The sequence below is a fragment of the Mus pahari genome, chromosome 4 (genome assembly GCF_900095145.1).
Source record: "Mus pahari chromosome 4, PAHARI_EIJ_v1.1, whole genome shotgun sequence".
Lineage (NCBI taxonomy): Eukaryota > Metazoa > Chordata > Mammalia > Rodentia > Muridae > Mus > Mus pahari.
The window spans coordinates 22,671,520-22,694,212 of NC_034593.1; the positions used below are offsets into that span (position 1 = coordinate 22,671,520).

Consider the following 22,693-nt stretch of genomic DNA (forward strand, 5'->3'; position numbering starts at 1 on the left):
TTTTTTTTTTTTTTTTTTTTTTGAGCATTCAGGTGTACTTTTAAATTGTTTATACAAGAACTTTCTAATTTCTTTATGGAGGCACTTAGTGCTATGATCTTTTCTCTTAGCACTACTTTCATTGTGTCCCATAAATTTGGTTATGTTGTGCCTTTGTTTTCATTGAATTCCAGAAAGTCTTTCATTTCTTCCCTGACCCAGAGATCATTGAGTAGAGAGTTGTTCAATTTCCATGAGTGTGCATGCTTTCTAAAGGTTTTTCTCTTGTTGTAGAAGTCCAGCTTTAATCCATGGTAGTCTGATAAGATACAAAACATTATTTTAATTTTTTTGTATCAGTTGAAACTTGCTTTGTGACAGATTATATGATCAATTTTGGAGAAGGATCCATGGCAGAGAAAGTATATTCTTTTGTGTTTGGGTAAAATGTTCAATAGATGTCTGTTAGATTCATTTGATTCATAACGTCTGTTAGTTTCATTATCTCTCTGTTAAGTTTTCGTCTCTCCATAAGTGAAACTGGATTGTTGAAGTCTCCCACAATCAATGTGTTGGGTTTGATGAGGGATTTCAGTTGTAGCAATGTTTCTTTTACAAATGTGGGTGCCCTTGTGTTTGGGGCATAGATGTTCAGAATTGTGATATCATCCTGGTAGATTTTTTTCCTTTGGTGATTATGAAGTGTCCTTTCCTGTCTCTTTTAGTTAATTTTGGTTGAAAGTCTATTTTATTAGGGTATTAGAATGGCTACATCAGCTTGCTTCTTGGGTCTGTTTCCTTGGAAAACTTTTCCAGCCCTTTACTGTGAAGTAATGTCTATCTCTGCTGCTGAGGTGTGTTTATTGTGTGCAACACAATGATGAAGTCCAGTTTTACATTCATTCTGTTAGACTGTGTCTTTTTATTGGGGAAATGAGTTCATTAAGGTTGAGAAATATTAATGACCAGTAATTATTCTTTCCTGTTATTTTGATGTTAGTGTGTGTGTGTGTTTGTGTGTTTGTGTGTTTGTGTTTGTGTGTGTGTGTGTGTGTGTGTATGTTTGTGTGTATGTGTGTGTGTGTGTGTGCTTCCAATGTTTTGCTGGTGTGGAGTTACTTATTTCTTGTGTTTTCTTGGATATAGTTGTCTTTCTTGGGCTGGAGTTTTCCTTCTACTATTTTCTGTAGGGCTGGACTTGTGGATAGATATTGTTTAAATTTGTATCTGTCTTGAAATATCTTGTTTTCTCCATCTATGGTGATTGAAAGTTTTGTTGGGTATAGTAGTCTAGGTTGGCATCTGTGGTTCTTTGACAGGTTGAAAAATATCTGTCTGAGCCTTTGTAGCTTTAGAGTCTCTGTTGAGAAGTCATTTAATTCTGATAAGTCTTCCTTTGTAGGCTACTTGCCATTTTACCCTTGTGGCTTTTAATATTCTTTCTTTTTGTTTTGTAGATTTTTTTGTTTTGATTATTACGTGGCTGGAGGATTTTCTTTTCTGGTCCAGTCTGATTGGTGTTCTATAAGCTTCTTGTGTGCCATAGGCATCTCTTTCTTCAGGTTGGGAAAGTTTTATTTTCTATGGTTTTGTTGAGAATATTTTCTGGGTCTTGGAGCTGGGACTCATCACCTTCTTCTATTATTATTATTCTTAGGTTAGGTCTTTTCATGGTTCTCCCAGATGTTTTCTGTCAGGAATTTTTAGACTTAACATTTTCTTTGACTGGCATATTAAAATTTTCTATTGTGTCTTTTATACCTGAGATCTCTCTTCCATCTCCTGTATTTTGTTGGTGATAATTGTATCTGTCTTTCCTGTTCTTTTCCCTAGCTTTTCCATCTTCAGAATTCCATCCATTTGTGTTTTCTTTATTGCTATTTCCACTCTCAGGTCTTACATAGTTTTATTTATTTTCTTCCCCTGTGTATTTTCCTGTATATCATCATATCTTTAAGGGTTTGTTTCCTCTTTAAAGACATCTGCCTGCTTGATTGTATTTTCCTGTATTTCCTTAAGTGATTTATTCATTTCCTCTTTACTGGCCTTTATCATTTTTATAAGATTGCATTTTAGGTGTGCTTCCATTGTGTTAGTGATGTGTTTATAAAAAGATAAAGAGAGGGGGAATATGTTCTATGGAGGTGTGGAGGTACGGGACAAGGGTGTGCCTCAACAAGCCCATTCTGGCTGAGGCATCCCTTCCCCCTGAGGGACAAGCCTCATGATGGTATAGTATAGGATAGAATTTATTCAGGGCATGGGGAGGGGAGTTAAGAGGGTAGTAGAGGCAGAGAAAGGCAGAGAGAGAGTGAGAATAGAGAAGTAGAGGAGTAGAGACTGGCCTGTAAGCACGAGGAAAGAGAGGTGAAAGGGAATGGGGAGAGGGCAAGAGCAGGAAGGGAAGAGCAAATCTTGCAAGAGAGGAGCAAGAGAGTGAAGATGGGGCAACCAGCATCTTATATGAGTCGGGCATACCTGGCTATTGCCGGGTAACTGGGGCAGAGCTTAGGCAGGATGCCCAGTTAAGATATCCAGGGTTTGGTATACTAGGGTAGTAACTGTGCTCTGAAGGCGTCACAGTGCCCTGCCTTTTGTTGCCTGAGTTCTTTCTAGGACCTTTAGCCATCTGGATGGCTTTGGTTTCCGTATGTTCCTGTTGTAATAGGTATTGGGAGGGGGCAATACCCTTGATGGTCTTGGTGTGGCCAATTTCTGATGGGTATCCTTCGGCTATATGACTCCAGATTAGGATTTGCAGTTCTGATGTATGTGGCAGAGAGGCGGCAGGAGAATGGAGGTCCACCGGGGATCGCTGACTGCTCGGGGCAGCTGGGCATTCAGGGAAAAAGTTTCCATCTTTCTACCGTAGTCAGGAGGGCAGGAGACCTAGAGAACTGTTCACACACACACACACACACTGCCTGCAGTAGACTTATTTGTGTTTGGATCAAGTCCCAGTTGGCAACAGACATAACAACATCCCCCCCCACCCCCCTTTTCTCCTTTGTGAGCTATCAAGCGGGATCAATTTGTGAGTTGTAAATACCCAAATTCTCTTTAAAAGATTCGCCTGAAGGTGCCCTGGGGCCAAGGGATGAGAAATTGCTTAGAATTCCTCCTAGGTTGAAATCTAACTTTCAAAAGGAGCAGGAAGCGGCCTGGCCATCATAAATCACCAGGAAGCAGTGTTCAGAGGGGGCCAGGTTTGATATTAATAGAGGCTGAGTTTTATTCTTGCAGCAGGAAAGACCTTTCAGTGTGTTGGGCACAGACAGCTTTCAAACCCTGAGACTGGAGAATGTTCTTGTTTTATGTACTTCAGCATGTTGCTTCCTCTAATTGGGAGCTAGTTGCATTCAAATGGCCCAATTATGTGCACCGTTTGTAAGCACTAGACATGTAAGGCCACCCAGTGTACTTTTTGTTTATATGTCAAAGCCTTTGGCTAATTCAGCTTTTATTCAATGGAAATAAAAATGTAGCCTGTCAAAGAATAGTTTTTGGACCCTGCTCAAAAGGTTCATTTCTTTTATCTTTTATTTATTTTTCTCCTCCTCCTCCTCCTCCTCCTCCTCCTCCTCCTCCTTCTCATCTTTCTCCTCTGGCCTCTCCTCATCTCCCTCTTCTTTTTTGAGTTCTTAGAGACAGCTAAGGTTTTATTGCTGTGAAGAGACAATGACCAAGGCAACTCTTATAAAGGAAAACATGCAATGGGGACTGGCTTCTGGTTTCAGAGGCTCAGCCCATTATTATCATGGAGGGGATGTACAGGCAGACATGGTGCTGGAGGAGGAGCTGAGAGTTCTACATCTTGATCTGAAGGCTGTCAGAAGGAAACCTCTTCTGTACTCAGTGGAGCTTGAGCATAGAACCTCAAAGCCCACCCCTACACTGACACTTCATCCAACAAGGCCGCACCTATTCCAACAAGGCCATACCTCCTAATAGTGTCACTTCCCATGAGCCAAGCATGTTCAAATCACCACGGCGTTTTCCACTTTATAGACCAGACTGACCTCATACTCATGATCCTCCTGCTTCAGCCCCCCGAGTGCCAAGGTTATAGACCTGCCACACAACCTCCTCTGCAGATGTTTTCTTAATAGAATCACTCATTAGACAGGAAGAGGCGGAGGCTTGGGGCCAGAGAGTTGGCTCCTGAATCTCCCTCTATGGCTTTCAGGGATGACACTGCATAAATGAATCTCTGGGAGGAGCCCAGGCTGAGGATTTAGCTAGCGTTTAGCTGATGTCCAGGTATTAGAGCTATGTAACTATTACATCAAGTTTGTTGGCCTAAAAGAACAATTGTTTTTCCACCAGATTCAGTGGATCAATCCCCACACAGGCCTCAGCCGGGCAAATCTTTGTCTTCTTGGGGCCATCATGGATGTCATTCAGGGGTGTGCAGCTAGCAGATGAGCTGTGCTGAAGGGAGCAACACAACTTCAGTCAGAGCCACAGATGCATTTGTCTGATGTCTGGGGTGCCTGGCTATTTCCTGACCATGTGGCGGTCTCTATGGCTTTTATGTTCCAAAGGAACTGGAAAGTTCTGATCTGATCTTGGAAGTTAGAGCCCCCTGTCTGTATCCACTAACGAATCTTGGTGTTTCATTTAGAGACCATTTCCCCATTCTGTTCAAACAGCTTTACAGCAGTCACTCACTTCAGAAGGTACATATTTAATGTCTGGGGGGTATAGGTCAACTGGCTGAGTGCTTGCATACCACATGCAAAGCTCTAGACTACATTCCTACCTTGCATAAATGAGGCATGGTTTGCATACCTGTAATCCTAGCATTCAGGAGGCAGAGGCAAAAAGATCAAAAGTTCAAGTTCATTCTCAGCTACACAGTTTGAGGCCAGCCTGAGGTACATGAGACTCTGTGTCAAAGTAACTTGATAAATAAGCAAATAAGTAAATAAACAAAAATGATGCTGAGGGTATAAAGGCTTATTTTAGACATTAATGGAGTGTGATTATTTTTATATAAATTTTTTAAATGATAAAGTTATAGAAATTGGGAATAGATAAGAGGTTTCCAGAAATTTCCAAGGATTAAGGGCGGAAAGCAAATGTGCAAGGCCATGAAGGGCAACAGGAGGGATCCTGAGCAGGACAGACATGGTCGTCATCTTGACTGCCAAACGTCCAAGACCTGTTTGTGAATTTGTGCTATGGTTTTGCAAGATTGTACCATTGGCAGGAATTTGGTAGCAATTACACAGGATCCCTTCCTGTGTGACTTCTTACAACTGTATCTGAAACAAGCAATCAAAGACAACCCTGCATAAACATCATTTGTCAAGTATTTGAATATGCTGTAATGGAAGTGGCTAAGCATGCTGACTGAGATTCATTTTTGCTGCTGTGATTAAATGTCCCAACAAAAATCAATTTGGGAGAAAACATTATGTTAAATCACAAATTCATCAGAGCAGGAAGTTGAGGCTGGCAGGAGCTTAAACTTGCTAATCATATCCATAGTCAAGAGCAGAGACAAACCTATGGATGCATAATCAGTACTCAGCACATCTACTCCATTCTTACACAGCTAAAAACTCAAACCTAGGGAATGATGCCACCCACGGTGGACTGGGTCTTTCCACATCAATCAATGTAATAGACAAAATCTCCCACAGATATGCTCACAGCCAAACTCTTACTGAGACTCTGTTCCCAGGTGGTTCTAAATTGTTACATTGACAATTAAAGCTAACCACCACACATATGTAGCAGGTCTTTAGTATAACTTAGAGCTCTTAGTGAATTGCCATTTTACCAATCAATATTACCAATTATGCATAGTTTTCTGCTGTATCTGTGTATTGGGAGAGAATCCAAAGCTGTCCATCTGTGTGCCCCACGTAGCCAAATGACTGTAAGGAGAACCAATAGATTAAAAAACAAAACAAAACAAAAAACACCATAGCAATTGAAAGTGAAAGGAGCCTCAGGAGATGAATGAGCCCAGGCCCTTTATTCCCATGAGGAAACTGAGTCACAAGAGCATACTTTGCTCTTGGACCTCATGATGTTGAACTTTGGCAGCCCACATGGATAAAAGGAAACAGAGTTTAGTGGCTCTCTTCCAAACAGCCATGTTCCAGAACACACCTGCTGGGTCTCCGCCTAAGCTTAGAGAGCACACAGTTATTCATACCGTGGATGACACCATCCATCTATCTTAGAAGCCAGTGTTTGCCCCCCAGGTTCTCAGAGGTTGCTGACAAGTGTCCCCCGAGTTCACCCACCTCAGTGTGCCTTTGCTCCTTGACCTTTAAGGCTCCTGGTGCCAGAGTGTCTGCAGACAGAGGATCAAAGACCCTCAGAGAAGTAAGCCATGCTTAAACAAGAGGAAGACAGTCACTGGGTGAGTTATTAGGAAAAGCCAGCTAGATACCCCAGAGCCCCTCCTCATCTGGAAAATGCCTGAACTATAGCCCAAGAATAAACTTCAAGCCTCAAGACCTAAACACAGGATGAGTCAGAGGCAGAGCTAATATTAAAAGCTCATAACTCTGCCTGCTGCTCCAGACACTCACGCTATCTGCCCTTCAAAAGGTTTGATGTGCCTGACACAGAGGACACAATCAATATCTTTGAAGTGGAGGAAAGAATGAGGGTTGTAATGAAAGATAGAAATGGGAGATAAAGGATATAAAGAATACTGAGTTGGATACACGAGCCGTAGAATTAAATCTCAATCCTGTTTCAGCTTCCTGGCAGGCACGGCAGTAACACACTGGCCGTCGTAGTCCTCATGTTGTAAGAGAGCCCAGCCTCTTGAAGCTCTATGCTTTTTCTTTATATTTCTCTCTGGGAGAACTGAGTCCAGTGGGAAATCTTGAATACCGAAGCATCTTTATATTTTGAGGACATTTGAGGCTTATTCTTCAGTTCACAGCCAAAGTGCTTTTTGTCACCATGATGTCCCCTCCCGAGTGCTGGCTGGGTAGTTTACTTAAAGAGGATAAATCCATTTTGGTCCTCATTCTCTGTCTGCTTGCAACTGCCCTTTCTTTACAATCCCCAGCCAGGCCCCACTGTTCAGGCTCAACCTCAGAGCATTCTTGGAATATTTCTTGAGCCCTCTCTGGTTACCCAGCCCCTTCCCTCCCTAGTCTTACAGAGCTAGTCGCTAGGATATTTCTGCAATCCACTACACTCGGCAGGGCATATAACCCTCGTCCATGTTATCTCAGGCGCCTCCTAAGAGTCCCTTGACAAATAAAGTAACTTGAGTCAAATAAAATCTTTGTTGATTGATTGCCCCGAGTAAGGTGCTCCGAGCCCTGAGCTTGCTGCACCACTCTCTGCAGGAGCTCCCTCCTGTCCAGGCTGCTGGCTGCAACAAAGCAAAACAAAACAAAACAAAAATAACAACAACAACAAAACCAAAACCAGCATTTTTTCCTATCTGTGGCCAAGTTCCATATTTTTCTTCTTGCTCCCTAAGTCTGTGATAGCATCCACTTTCCTGTCTGAAGTCATAATTCCATTGAGCTTATCTTTTTCATGAAATTTGCCAAGCAAAGCATGCGAGGGCTTAACGTTTTACACTAGCACATGTATTTTAAGTTCCAGGATTCTGGACATGACAGCTAATCTTGGCTCCTTTGTTTCATGTGTGGGAAAATAGAAACTCCCCAAAGGCAAAAGGGGTTGGTTTTCAGTCCGTTTATTGGTGTGTAACTTATAACTTTCAGTCCGTTTATTGGTGTGTAACTTGTTCAAACTTCTTTATCATTTATCTTCTGTATCATTTGTGTTTTGTGGGCTGGAGATCTTTTTTAAAAAATTGTTTACTTTTGTGTGTGTGTGTGTGTGTGTGTGTGTGTACACAAGCTTGCACATGACACAGCATGCGTGGAGTTCAGAAGATAAGAGTTGTTTCCCAGGGATGGTGTTCGCAAGCTTAATGGGAAGAGGCCTTACCTACTGAGCCTCCTGCTGGCCCCTGGGCTGGGAGATTTGCTTCTCCAAGTCATCGTGCCATATTAAGAACATACAATCTGGTACCCTGTGCATTCTTTATCAATAATAGTTTATGAGATAAATGAAATCAGTTATCATCATTTACTTACATTACAGTATGAAAGGAATCAATTACTTAACAAACCAGGGTTACTTTTTTAAAAAAATGCTAGCTACTTGGGTATTTTAAGGCAGAGTTGTTAATAGGTAAGCTGCTTTTCATTATTCAACATCGGTCTTATCAAAACAGAACCATTTCAAATACCTTTCCTCACCTGCCAAGTCCCACAATGCTTTCTTGCTGCTTTAACACTTTTTAGAAGTTTGATGGAACTGATAATATAACTGTAGAAGAAACTGTAGAGTAAAGGTCTACCTATGAGGGAGAATCCTCTCTTCATGGGATGTCAAAGGAGCAATTGGGGAGTCTTGTTTATAAGGTTTATAGAAGAGAAAATCGGGGTTCGGGGGTTGTCTGAGCTTCTACAAACTGGAGATGGGTGAAGTGTTCAGAACAAAGCAGGGGTCGGCCATCCTGGAAAAATACCAGCAGCTTTGATCTTTCTCCTTGTCTAGAGCAAGGGGAAAAGGTAGTCTTCCATGAGTCTGTTCTGTGTACTTACGTTAACACATTCAACATGTGTGAACAAGCATGAGGGGTTATTCAGATGGCAAAAGATACAAGCCTTGAATTTTGTGATTTTTACACCCATGTAAAAATAAATTCCCTTTCCCTATCGAGTTAACTGTGGACATCATAACTACTTAAGGGGAGTGACCAGAGACTATAAGGAAACCAATTTGGCAGGAAAAAAAAAAAACCCTCAGTAACATGGGCATTTTAGGTAAAGTTCTGTCTCTGTAGGCTTTTTTTATGCTTCCTGGCCTTATAACAGCTAGAGCTTTCAATACATCTTGGGGACAGTGACTCATTTAAAGAAGACACTTCCCCTCCCCAGGAGAATGGGGGAGAGGTGGAGGGAGAGGACGAGGATTTTGAGCCATCTGGAGGATAGGTATACATGACTTTCCCAGAGAACATATCTGTCTTTGCATGGTTCCCACGAGCAATTGTGGAATAACTCCCTGGAACCCAGATTAGAGGGGCCACCTGGTACTGCTCAATTGTTGGACAATTGGTCTAGCATGATTGGGACAGTCCATCAAGGCAGCTAGGAAATGACATTATAAAAGGGATTTATTGTCAACTGTTTTTTTTTTTTTTTTGAAATATATATTAAAGTGTCAAGGAGCTGTGATATTCTGTCTTAGCTGTAGTCAGTGTTTGGTGGCTTCTGCTAATTCCCAGGAGGACCTGCGTGGGGGAAAACAAAGAAAATCGACAAAAGTTCTAACTAAGACTGTCCTTTATAGCCATCCTGCAGTCCCTACTGGGGCATGACAAGGAACAGGCACTCGGTTTAAGGAAGCAGCCATCCAGCCAGTGAGCAGAAGTGTAGAACACAGAAGCCAGTTCTCCAAACCTTGGTACCAGCCAGAGGTAGGGCACTGTGGTGCAGCCTCTTGATATGTTGGTCAGAGCCCTTAAATCCTTGCCTTGGTTCAGGGCTGAACCAGTTGGTTGGAATCCAGGTCAGGCTCTGCCACTGGGGAGGCCGGGAGCAGCACTGGGGAGGCCAGGAATAGCACTGGGGAGGCCAGAAGCAGCACTGGGGAGGCCAGGAACAGTACTGGGGAGGCCGGGAGCAGCACTGGGGAGGCCGGGAGCAGCACTGGGGAGGCCAGGAGCAGCACCGGGGAGGCCAGAAACAGCACTACAATTGTCATGCTATACAAGATCACCGGGCCAGGCTGCAGCCGAGCTCAAGGTTCTGTTCACCAGGCCTGTGAGCCTTCTCTGGCCTGTGCTGGTGCCTTAAGGACATCTTTTTGTCAGTGCTGCAAGAGGATCTCTGTTTTGAGGGGGCTGCCCACGCAGGAGGCTCATTTCCCCAAGTTTCATAACCAGGCAAGTTTTCACATTTAAATTTCTGGGTCTACCCCACAAGGAGAGTATCTACAAACTCACAGGGCCTCTTAGGAAAGTCTTGTCATCTACTCAAACCTGTGTCCCAAGACAAGACCTTTATAGCTGCTCCCGCTGCTTTGAAACAGTCTTTCTAAAAAGGAAGAGGAGAAGGAGGAGGAGGAGGAGCAGGAGGAGGAGGAGGAGCTAAAGAAACTCACGGGAAAGTTCTATGTCTCACAAGGACCACACAAGTTAGTAGCTGACTCCCCATGCCTTCTAGTGCTTATGTGAGTGAATGGTTGCCGGGGAGAGGAGACCCTTCCATGGAGATGCTGGCAAGTTGTACAGGGACTGGTAGAGTTCTGTTTCTTTGGTCTGCTACTACCCTCTCTGCCCAGGTGAATAAGCCTTTCAGTGCATGTCTCCAGAAAAGTCACTGCAGCAGAGTCATACGACATGTTTCCATCAGAAAAGAGCAGATGTAGGTCTGCACCAGGACTGGCAGTTGGACACTGAAGCAGGTTTTAATCTTCCTCCTTCCCCTCGGACCAGCCACAAGACAGCCAATAAATAGTAGTGGGCCCCGACCTAGGTCTAGGGAGAGTCCTCCACCATTCACTTCCCAGACTCCCCACTCATGTTCTCTCGCCAGACTCTCCCCTCTCATTCTTCCCCCACCCTCCCTCTCCCTCCACCCTCCCTCTTGTTCTCTTTTATCTCCCTCCATTCCCCCAATCCCTGTTACCCTCTCTTCGAGGTGCTCTAGCCAAGGAAATTAACAAAGAGGCAGGAGCTGAGTTAGGCAGGACCTTCCTCTGTAGATTCTGGGACTCACAGTGGCTGTCCAGCTTCTCTACTGTTTTGATTTTTTTTTTCTTCCTTCATGGAACTGTCATTGCTTCATTGCATTGCAAGAAAATGATGTCACACTGTGGGGCCCTGGTCCATTTCCCAGCTTCTAACCTAACTCTCCTGACCTTTCTCATCTGCCTGTTCTTAGAGAAAATGAAACACATTGAACTATACAGGTCAGGCAGGCCTCGGCGCCTCCAGGATGGGCTAACTTCTGCAGGTACGGTAATGACCCTTACACAACCTTATCTGGTTGTCACATGGCAAGGACCCCCTGCCTGTAAAATGGGGGAGGGAATGGGCTTCAGCTTGTGCCTGCAGTTTCCTGGCAGAAGCCCTTTCTTCCCTTATGGTGGCTTTAATTACTAGTGTTGGTGTTCAGTGTAATTCTGGCTCCTCCCACGGTTTTTGCTCTTTGTACTAAAGTCTGTCCAAAAACTTAAATCTTATACACTGCACTTGTGTCTTCTTGTCTTAGGACCGGTGAGCCCTCAGCATGAGTGACATTATGGAATTACTTCCTGGCATGTCAAAGGCTGAAATTGCCCTGTCAAGAATGACGACGGTTCTTGTTCAGGATTGTAGAGAGCCAGGCTTGGACTTGGATTGTTGCTCTGGTGTAAGTTTTCCTCTGCCAGGAAACCAGGGCTCACACATCATTTGCATACAGCCAATGAGAGCCATCTACTTACTGTTCCGAGGAGGTTTGGGAGATTGCATGACGACATCCTTGAAAAATCTCAGCTGGGGAAAGGCGACTTTTCCCCTCTCTCCCTGAGCCCCATCTTAAATAGTTTCCTTCCCACAGCCCATATGTCCACATTCAAAGTAAGAAACCCAGCCCATTCTCCTGCCCCGGCCCCTGTCCCTAGCTCAGGAATCTCAACAGCCACACAAAACTGGAAATTGGCTGTTTAAAACCAAGGTGCCATATTCGTTCCAGTCTGTAAACTAGACATTTTTTTTTTTTTTTTTTTTTGGCACATGGCGCTGAAGAATTAACCCTTTTATTTCTCCCAGACAAGGGCACAGTAAAAATGCCTGTTCTTTTCTTTGTGACCAGAATGGCAAATGCCAACCTGTTGCAGTTCTTAACATTGTGAGTGGGGTTCTGGTTAACCTAAGGCATATACGCTTGTGCTATTTCACATAATTCCACGAAAACTGGACAGTGTTCAGGGTTCTGAAATTGTGCACATTTCCCCCAGATTTTCTTCCCTCAGTTCTAGAAAGCACCTATTGGACTGTCCATGTCTTTGAGGGTGTGGTAGCAGCTAGAGATCTGACTTGTTGGTAAAATGTCTGAGGGTCACCTTCAATTATTTCAGCTCAGAGTGGGACACAAATAAGAAAGCAAGATGTAGGTGCATGAATAAGCAGGGTGCCCCATACTGAGGGGAGAGCTCAAATGTTATTAACTCGGACATTATACTAACCAGTCCCTATGTGTGCAATCACCAGACCACGGCTAGAAATCTTATCATTCCATTACGGGGCAGATAACAGTGTGTTGATTGAAGACCCGGGACCTGGGAGACTTGCACTGGATTGCTAGATAGCAATGTTTCATTCAGCCCTGTGCCCTTGAAGAAGTCACAAAGCCTCTCACAATCACAGATAGCGCATCTGCAAAAATGAAGGTGTTTATGTCTTATGTCTGAAGTGTTATGTCTAAAATGTTTACTCAGAATTTGTCCATTTTTCAAATAAGTGGGATCCATACGGACTGATGTTTGAAGACATCTACTAAATGCACGGAATGAAGCCCGAAGCCTTGAACTCTTACATGATGCGTCTGTGTGATGTGTGCAGATGTGCATGCACCACAGTGCACGTGTGAGGTCAGAGGACCACGTTGTGGAGTCAATTCTCTCCCTTCCCTCCCTCCCTCCCAAATGGGTTCTTTGACTAGAAATCAGATCAACAGAATTGATCACAGCCTGGCCATTTAGAGTCCAGGCTGCACCGGGCTTTCTGTTGTACCTTGAATCCCATTGGTTCTTTCAGGGAGACTGAGTTAGCAGTTCTGATGATCCCCATTTGACCACGAGGAAACTGAAGTCTGTCTTAAAATGGAAGAGGAGGAAGCTTTCCCTGTTGATTTCAAAGCCCGGTTGAGTTTCTGATTCAGGGTACCCGTGTGTTCAGCCTGGAACGGTAACAGCAGCACCCTGGCGGGACAGTTCCCTGGGACCTCACCACTCTCAGTTTGTACAGTTTCCCAGGCGTACTGATGGTCCTACGCTTGGTCAATGATTCAAACCCACCACCCTGAGCTGTGGAGAGCCACAGACACACGGCCGGGACTAGAGACTCTAGGAAGCCTCTTCCTGACGCATCTAAGAAAGATGTCTGGATGGTAGTCAGCCCACTGCCGCGTGGAGTGTCGTCCTGGGAATCAGCATATAACAGCCACACAGCTCTCAGAGCTTTGAGGACTCGACCTCACGTGTATCCAAGGTTCCTTCTATCTACAAACTGGCTTTTGTGTGTAAGGTTGGATTTTTTTTTTTTTTTTTTTTTTGGTATTGTACCTTTAAAAAATACTTATGTGTCTGTGTCAGTACGCATGTGGAGACGGTAGACTGCATGCAGGAGTTGATTCTCTCCTTCCACCATGTGGTGTCCAGGGATTGAGATCAAGTTGTCAGGCTTGGTGCAAGTCTCTTTACTGACTGAGCTGTCTTGTAGGTCTGCTGATTGAATTTTTAAGACAGGGTCTCATCATACTCCAGGCTAACCTCAAATTCACTATGTGGGGGAGATGACCTTAAACTCCTGATCCCCCTGCCTCTACCTGCAATGTGCCAGGATCTCAGGTGTCACCCTCACACCCAGTTTTATGGAGTGCCAGGGATCAAACCCATGCCTCACCCGTGCTATAGGCAAACCATTCTATCAATGAAGGGACAACCTGAGTTCTTAAGTTAGATCAAAAACAAGAATGAGAAGAGAGATGCCGATTGGAGGGTAATGCTCCTAACACGGGTCACAGGTCCATGTTTTAATTGTGTCGTGAAGATTTAGAGTCGACTTTGATGATAGCAATAAAGAAAAACTGAGAGAAATGTCCCCTAATTTATGTCATATGGGAGTGCCTTCAAACAAAATGCCCCTCACAGAACAAGAAAAATGAAAACAAACCATTCATCGGCTATAAGTGTATATTGTTAATTTTCATATTTCTATGGCAACAACAGTATTTCAATTTCTACATCATAATATGGGCATTTTAAAATGTCAATGAAAGGACCAAAAAGTACAATCATTTCCATTTTATTTCACCAGAACCCAGAAGGTGGAAAGTTTAAAGAACAAAATTGCTTTGTAAATATTTCAAAATAATGACCACAAATAAGACCATTTTAAGGGGAACACAGCTTCAAATTTATGGTGGATTCTTTGGACCCTAGGGAGGGGGGAAAAAGAAAAACATTTATTTGTACAGTTTATCAAGTGTCGCTTCTGACATTTAATTTAGCTGTTTTTAGTGCCCCAGAAACCACTGAAGGATGGCTCAAGTAACAGCATCATGGAAGCCCTGAAGGATCTAAGAGCCATCAACAGGGAGAGCCATATTGGTGGCGGTGGTGAAGGGGGTGTCAAAAGGTATAAAAAAGAAATATGTGTGCAATAAAGACTCTGGCAGGAACACAGCACAGGCAGGGCATTGCCTTTTGGATAGAGGCTGTGAGGAAGTGGGGATCTTGGCACTGAATATTTCTCCTGGTCATTTGCTGTTTGTGTAGTCTGGATGGTCTTGGCTTAGGGCTTCTCAAAAACTAACAGATTAAAGGGAACCGTCAGAACTCTTGAACTGGGAGCGGGGAGTGAGATTTGACTAGAAGTGAGGGAAGGAAGCGGGCATTTCTCAAGCACTTCTCCAGGGCCATACTGGCCTCTTTTGCTCTCCTTAGAAATGATGCCAGTCCTCAGTGGATGAGGAGAATACGCCCTCCACTTTCCAAAGGAGGAAAGCTGAGGTACAGGCACGGTGGTGGTGGTGGTGGTGGTGGTGGTGGTGGTGGTGGTGTGGTGGTGGTGGTGGTGGGGAGTTGATTCTGAGTTGCTTAAAGCAGCCCAGAGATCCAGATGAGAAGGGTTAGAGGAACAATTAAATCTCAGTCTGCCAGGGGTCAAGGTGCCAATGAAGGGCTAGGGAACTGGCTCAGTGGGTAATAATCCTTGCTCTGCAACCATGAGGGCCTGAGTTCAAATCCCCAACATCCATGTAAAGTGTCAGCCAAGGCTGCAGGTGTCTGAACTCTGGCATTGCGGGGTGGAGACTAATGGATCCTAGAGCTTACAGGCCTCCGAGTCTAGCTAAAACAGGCAACTTCCAGTTCAGGGAGAAATAGACATATCAAATGGTCTCTGTCCTATGCAGAAGCATGAGCTCACGTGGGAATATGTGCATGCATGCTCGTACACAGAGACATAGATACACACAAACAAACACACACAGACACAGACACATGTATACACAAACCCACATGCATACACACAGGCACACACTACAAACACCCACACACATATGCACATAGACATGCCTGTGTATTCATTCCCACTCATAGTAAATGGCACAGAGCATTGTCTTCTCCACGCAGCCTTTATAATGCCAAAGCAGCTCTGCAGACAATCAGTGCTCCTTGGTTAGAAATCCCAACTCACTTTCCGCTTACAGTCAGTCCTTCCTGGAGATTTGTCTTGATCGCATGGCCATAGTGATTTCCCTGTAGCAGGCAAATTGCATTTAGACTGAAAATATAATTGTCGTAGGCTTAAGTGAGATGTTAGCTATAGCTGAGAATACATCAAAATGAAATTTAATACTGCAGCCTGCTATGCTTTTGACCCTGTGCTCCTGGCGTGCGCTTCGTGCCCCCTTTTTTTGTTCTGACAACCACCCTTAAATACTCTCTTTTATCTTATAAATGAGGTATATTGTTTATCATCCGTCCTCTCTTGCTTAAAGTAGATTGTCTTTGTTTTTGTTTGTGAAGTGCTTGAAGGATGGACAAGCACATTTTTCTGCAAGGAGCCGGATGATGCGTATTTGAGGCTTAACTGGTCACGTGATCTCTGTCCCTGATACTCAACTCTGTCACCGCAGAGGCAGAGCAGCCTCAGCCTCAGGGTGATTGTCTTCTAACAGGACTTTGTCTGTGAACACAGAAATTGCTGTATGATGGGATGTACAAATGTCCTGACATGTGGGTTCTCTCCCTCAAACCATTTAAAAGCTCTATCTTTTTGTTGAGCAATGTGCCAAAGTTACAAACATTAGGAGCATATCTCGGATTTTTGTAATAATGAGCACACACAAGCAGAAATGGATACACTGGACCCCAACGACTGGGGTGGACCTCTTTTTTAGTGTCCAGTGTTTTAATATTTCATGAAACATACCTCTACATTTTAAAGGGAAGTTGAAAATTAAATGTTTATTTTACATTTATTTAGTGTACATGTGGAGGTGCACACACGTATGCCCCTGTGTGTATGTCGAGGTCAGAGGACAACTTTTGGGAGTTGGTTCTCTCCTATCAAGTGGGTCTTGGGGACTGAACTCAGGGCAGTAGTGTTGGCATCTATCTTTACCTAATAAACTTTCTTTCTGGCCTAGAAATCAGATTTGAGTGTCAACTTTCTTTAACATAATCAAAACAACAACAACAAAACCAATAACTACTACTACTACTACTACTACTACTACTACTACTACTACTACTATCCTTAGCTTTAGATTCCTAATTTCCCAAAAGGCCTTTAGTTAGCTTTGGCACATGGGCTACAGTTGGCCAACTCCTGGTTTAGAAAATAGTGCCCAGAACATAGTAGGTGCACAGGAAATGGAATGTACTGTGATTGTCTCAGTGATAAACCTAATATCCTCATGTGGTTCCTACTAGTTTCCCCAGTCACAGGAGAACAATAGCCAACCTAGCAGGCGCTCCACACTGCCCTCCAGTTCTGAATGGCAGGCAGAACCCTGAAAGCCTGCATGAGCTGGAAGTGACCTCTCACACAGTCTTTGGACTGAGGAGACCTAACTGTTCTGCACAGAAACCATTGCACCATTAAATGGTTTGAATGTCTAGTTCATGTCCATCCAGAACACTGATAGCACGCGTACGTGTTTTGGAGGAGGTGATGGTACGGCAAGCCTGTGAACTCAGTACTGAGGAGGCAGAAGCAAGATCTCATCATGCTTGAGGCCACCCCCAGGCTACATTCTGTGTAAAGGCTTGATTCTGGCCTGTATAACAAGCCTCTCTCGGCCACAGCAAATCAATTATTTCACATTTTAAGTAGACTTGTTTAGGGGTTATGGAGATAGCTCAGTCGGTAAGTGCTTGTTTGACATCATGAGCACACCTGGTCAATCTCTATAATTCACATGAAGACAAAAAGCTGTGCACAGTGGTATTGATCACCACAGAACTGGGGAAGCAGAAACAGGTAGACACCTATAGCTAACTACCAGCCAGCCAGCCTGTACTACTTGGTGAATTCCAGGATAGTGAAAGACCCTGTCTCATGAAACAACATATAAGTACGTGGGAATGACACCTACAGATGCTCTTTGGTCTCTTCATACATGCACATGCATGCATCAGCACACATATGAAGGCATGAACACGCACGCACATGAAGGCACAAACAAACACGTGCTCACAGAGAAAGACTTGTGTGTAGCCCTCTGGGGACATTTGTTTCATCCCGACTGCATATTGCTTTGTGCTACAGCTGTCGAAGCTACTGCCTATTTTAATTATTGCCTTGAAATCACCGGTATAACTACCATTCTCTTTAGAAAAGGAAAGATGGTATAAGAAACACTGATGTGAAAATTCAATTTAAAAGGCATAAAAACGATGATCCTTTTGACAATATGCCTCGAGATTATTTTCACTAAGTCTTTAGGTTACATTTTTCTGCCTAACATGCCAAGGGAGGGCATCAGGGTACATATTTCTTCCTTAAAAGGAAAAAAAGATATTAAGGATTATCCAGAGGTTTTTTTTTCTCAAAGTCCAATAAGTGTAGCAAGATTAACTGTGCTATTTGCATTGATGGGCCCATGAATATTAATTTCTAATATTTTTTATTTCTTTATAAAACAACTGTAGACAGGCATAGCCATGCATACCTGTAACTTAGCATGTAGGAGGTAGAGGCAGGAGGGTTAAGGAGTTCAAGATCAGCCTCAAGTACAAGGCCAGTGAGAAACCTTGTCTGAAAAGCTGACATTCCTGAGAAGGACAGCTGATGTCCTCTGAGCTTCTTTCACACATGCACACAGAGAAACATGTACATGCATACAATAAAATGATTTTTAAAAGCCATAGGTTTGCTGACTAACTGGTGGAATAATGAGGAGCCACTTGTCCTGTGGTATTGCCATTTTTTAAGACTTTGAGAAAATAAACATTCAAGAAAGGTGGGAATCATTGCCAATAAATCTTGCCAATCCGCTTGGGTGTTCTCTTGAACTTCTGTTGATGACATTTTACTCTTTTGACTTCCTTCCTTCCTTCCTTCCTTCCTTCCTTCCTTCCTTCCTTCCTTCCTTCCTTCCTTCCTTCCTTCCCCACTTCCTTCCCTTTCTTCCTCCCTTAGATGAAGCTTTGCTATAAGTCCCAGGCTGGCCTCAGAACTGTAGCCCAGGCTGTCTCAGCCCTCAGGTTCCGAGACTGTAGCGCATTCCACGACATACAGCTTGAAAGGTTTCAAAAATATCTTATGCCCATGGGTGCTTGGCCTGCATGTATACACCATGGGTTCAGAATGCCTGTGGAGGCCAGACATGGCCATTGGAACCCCTGACACTGGAGGTACAGATGGTTGTGATGGGATGCCATGTTGGTGCTGCCTGGAATAGCAGCCAATGGTCTTAATCACTGAGGAATCTCTCTAGCCCCCAACTTGAAGTGTTTAGCGTGTACCCATCCCTTGGCACTCCAGAGGACTGGTCCTAAGGCTGCCCTTAGATAAAAAAAATCCATGTTTCTCAAGTCCCCAATATAAGACAACAGTACTTATCCCAGATTTTTGATGTGTGGTTGATTGAACATGAGCATTGCAGCTCATGTCAGATGAGGGCCAGCTCTATTATTTGTAAGATCAATGGGTTGTCAATAATATTTTTCAGAACTAAGGTCCAGATGAGAAAAATCAGTAGAAGAGATTATTACTCCAATTGACAATCTCTCAAAGTAGGATCCTTTTAAAAATCAGTTTTAATATCAGGTTTTTTTTTTGTTGTTTGTTTTTTTTTTTTTTTTTTTTTTGGTTTTTCAAGACAGGGTTTCTCTNTGTAGACCNGGCTGGCCTGGAACTCAGAAATCCGCCTGCCTCTGCCTCCCAAGTGCTGGGATTAAAGGCGTGCGCCACCACGCCCGGCTTAATATCAGTTTTTTAAACTAGATATTATCCTAGGAGTGAGAAATCAGTTCTGAATCAGAGTTGAATTGTCATGGCCTCTGTCATCAAAGTTTGAAGTCTACCAGGGCGCAAAACATGAAGGAGATGTTAACACGACACTGGGCACCTGTACGGAGTGCAGAGCTAGCTGGGAGAGAACCCAGCACAGGTCTGCTTGGTTCAGAGATGGAAGGAAGGAAAAGCAACTGACAAGCTCAGCCCTAAGTGGAAGAACTGTCGCATCCCTTTCCACTCCGGTCTAGGGAACATCAGAGAAGAGGGGATGGGAAGCTCGGAAGAGGCAAATGTCAGAGAGCTCCAGGCAACAGTGTCGTCTTCTGCACATGATGGGACCGACGCACTCCTGAGCTCACAGCAGCTGTGCTTGCCTAAGACCAAGCCAGACACAAGATCCAGCCAGTCAACGTTCCAGCATGGATGAGAGGTGCTCACAAGGCCCCACCCCTAGCTGAGGAACCTCTGGTAGTTGCCAGTTACAGGGGGAGGGAGAGTCGGTTTTCTTCAAAAGCGTTGCCTATGGTAAGTTACCCAAGCTCCAGTGAATAGCCCAGCATCCAAGTGTATACAGTCTTTACTAAGTAGACTGAGGGAGCAGGAGGGAGAAAGGGAAGAGAAATGAAATTGGGAGGGGGTCTGGAAGGAGGTAGAGGGGGGAGCAGAGGGTTTATATGATATGATATATAGTGTGTGTTAGTAACATATAAAATTTAAAAAGAAAAAAAAAACTCTCTCAAAACTTGTAGAGAGATTAGCGGAGACAACCTCTGCCTCCAAGAAACTCCCAGCTTCCAAGAAGAGCTGGATGCATCAGACCATCATCAGGACTGAGGTCTGGATGGTAACCTGAGCATGAAGGGATGTCATAGAGGGATGCTGTCTTAGGCATGAAGGGATGTCATAGAGGGATGCTGTCTTAGGCAGTGCTCTGTTGCTGCCAAGAGACACCCTGACCACAGCAGCACTTCTGAAAGAAAGCATTGATTTGGTGCTGGCCTACAGTTTCGGAGGTTTGGTGCATTACCACCATGGCAAGAAGCTTGGTGGCAGGCAGGCAAACATGGTGCTGGAGAAGGAGCTGACAGTTCGACATCCCAATCCACTGGCATCAGGAAGAGAGAGACTCTGATCTTGGGATTTTTTTTTTCTTGAAACCTCAAAGGCTACCCTGAGTGACGTACTTCCTCCAAAAAGACCACACCTTCTAATCCTTTCTGATAGGGCCACTCACCTGTATTCAATTTTATGAGCCTATGGGAGCCATTCACATTCAAACCTCCCCTCCACAGATAAAAAGCCAGGGAGTGATAAAAGCAGATTGGAACTTGATTGAGTTTATCCTAGAACCCAGCTTAAGGGTACATCCCAGCATGGGAGAAGGCAGAGTGCAAAACCTAACCTAGCAACCAGTGCTAAGAGGAGGTGGCAGGGGAGAGCCTTTAGATTGTAGATGTCAGGATTTGGTAGCTGATCTGAGTTACAAAGGATCTTGGAGAGTGTCTGATCTCTGGTCAAACCCAGTGTCACCTGAAAGGAGTTCCCACTCGAGCCTCATCAACGCCTTGAAGATCAATTGATGTGTCTGTGAACGCCTAGGGGAAGTATCCAGGAAATAGACAATTGTATGGCTCATTAGAATGGGAAGAGGTCTAAAACTGGAGGTATGAGGCTGAACACCTGAGGTGCAGAGGAGCCTGCGACCTTAGGAGTGACCCTAGTAAAGGAGAAGAGACTGGGAGGAACCATGGGCTGGTGCAAGACATTAAGAGGACATGCTCTGTGTAGAAAGCAGTCAAGGAAGATGCATATTGGCAGGGACCCATGGGATCTGGCTACCTTTGAGTCCTTAGCTGAGCTCTTTGTCATGGGAGAAGGGAAACACAGATGTAATTGTGGTGTTGAGTACTGAAGATATTACATATCTAGAATCACCCAGCAGACAGCCATCTGAGCGGGTTGGCAAGGGAATTTCCAGGTTGGATTAACTGAGATGAGAAGACCCACCCTCTGTGTGGGGAGCATCGCTTCATGGGCAGTAGCCTTGCACCGAATAAAAGGAACAGCGAGAATTGCTTCCTGACTGCAGGCAGTGAGGTCAATAACCTCACACTGCTGCTGTGACTTGCCCTTCATACCCTCAAACTGTGAGCCCAAATAAACCTTCCTTCCAAAGGCACTTTTGTCAGGCACTCTGTCAAAGAACAGGAAAAGAAACAGATGCATAAATCATTACCTAATACTGGCTAAAATTAAAGCCTTTATAGACCCTGGAATTGTGAGTTCAAGGGCAAGGCACCATTTGTATTGACTATGTATGTCTGGGGTATTTCAAGACTCCGTTGGCTAGATGTGCCGGCCTCTGCTTTTTCTTTGGTAAGCACAATGGCTTTTTATTGATGATGAGATATTTGACACTGAGGGTTTTACCCTGTTAAGAACATGACTCATTAAATCCAGTCATTCAGTTTCATCTCTCACGATTCTTTTGCATCTGTGTGTACCTTCTGTATCTCCATGGTAACCGTTGCTGTGTCCTCTGGGTCCCATCTTCTGAATACTCTATGATGCTTAATCTTGGTTGCCAACTTGACTGGATTAAAAGCCATCAGGAAAATTGACATATCACACTTCGGGGCATGGCCAGGAGAGTATTTGTAAAAGAGAATTGGCATATGGATCAGTGTATCTAGGGGTTGAAGGTGGGCAGAACTATCCAATGGGTTGGGAGCATAGATGAAGCAAAGGGGCCTTGAGGGAGAGAAGCCTCTGCGCATGCCCCGCCCTTCTAATAACTGCTGCAACTCCAGATGTTGGAGCCACGTTCCTGCCTTGAGAGTTTAGGAAGTTTACAAGCTACACAAAGTTTACAAAGTGTATGAAGTTTACAAAGGGAATTCACAGCAGGGAAAGCCTCCCCTGCCACTTCAGTGGGGTGAATATTCAAGAGTCTATGTCCCTTTAGTCTCAGTAGTGCAAGGACACATTCTGTTTCTTCCGATCCCTCCAGCTTTGCTGAACTTACAGTAAATGGGTACCGGGACGTGAGTGTGAATGATGAATATCTGAAGGAATACTTTGAGTTTATGAACGTGGACATTTAAGAGGAGGCTGTATTCAGAAGGTAAATGGAGAATGCTCTTGTCAAAGAGGCTCTGATTGTAGTCCACCCCTGATGCCACAGCTTCTTTTTCTACTTGCGACATTACTCCACAACATAAGAGGGGAAAAGGACACCATATTTATTTTTGTTTTATAGTGTAGGTATTTTAGGGAGCAGTACTGGGTCTTTACAGCTTAAAGTATTACACACATGTGCATACACACATACACACACATATATATGGCTCATAAACGCAAAGTATTACTTCATATATATATATATGTATATATGTATATATATGCATGTATGTATATATGTGTGTGCAATATATATATATATATATATATATATATATATATATATAT

General features: G+C 43.9%; 1 protein-coding gene and 1 non-coding gene across 2 annotated transcripts in view; one reads left to right on the plus strand and one right to left on the minus strand.

The window, feature by feature from the left end:
- Positions 1 to 14,043: 14,043 nt before the first annotated feature.
- Tmem212 (transmembrane protein 212) overlaps positions 14,044 to 22,693 on the minus strand; it is a 29,608-nt gene continuing 20,958 nt past the window's right edge. The window contains exon 4 of the mRNA XM_021197109.1: positions 14,044 to 14,192. Within this exon, the coding sequence (XP_021052768.1) occupies positions 14,172 to 14,192 (21 nt within the window). The 3' untranslated portion in view covers positions 14,044 to 14,171. The remainder of the gene's footprint in view (positions 14,193 to 22,693) is intronic.
- On the plus strand, positions 16,031 to 16,192 carry LOC115063973. The gene has a single exon (XR_003843815.1). It is a non-coding gene; the product is annotated as a small nucleolar RNA SNORA81 (small nucleolar RNA).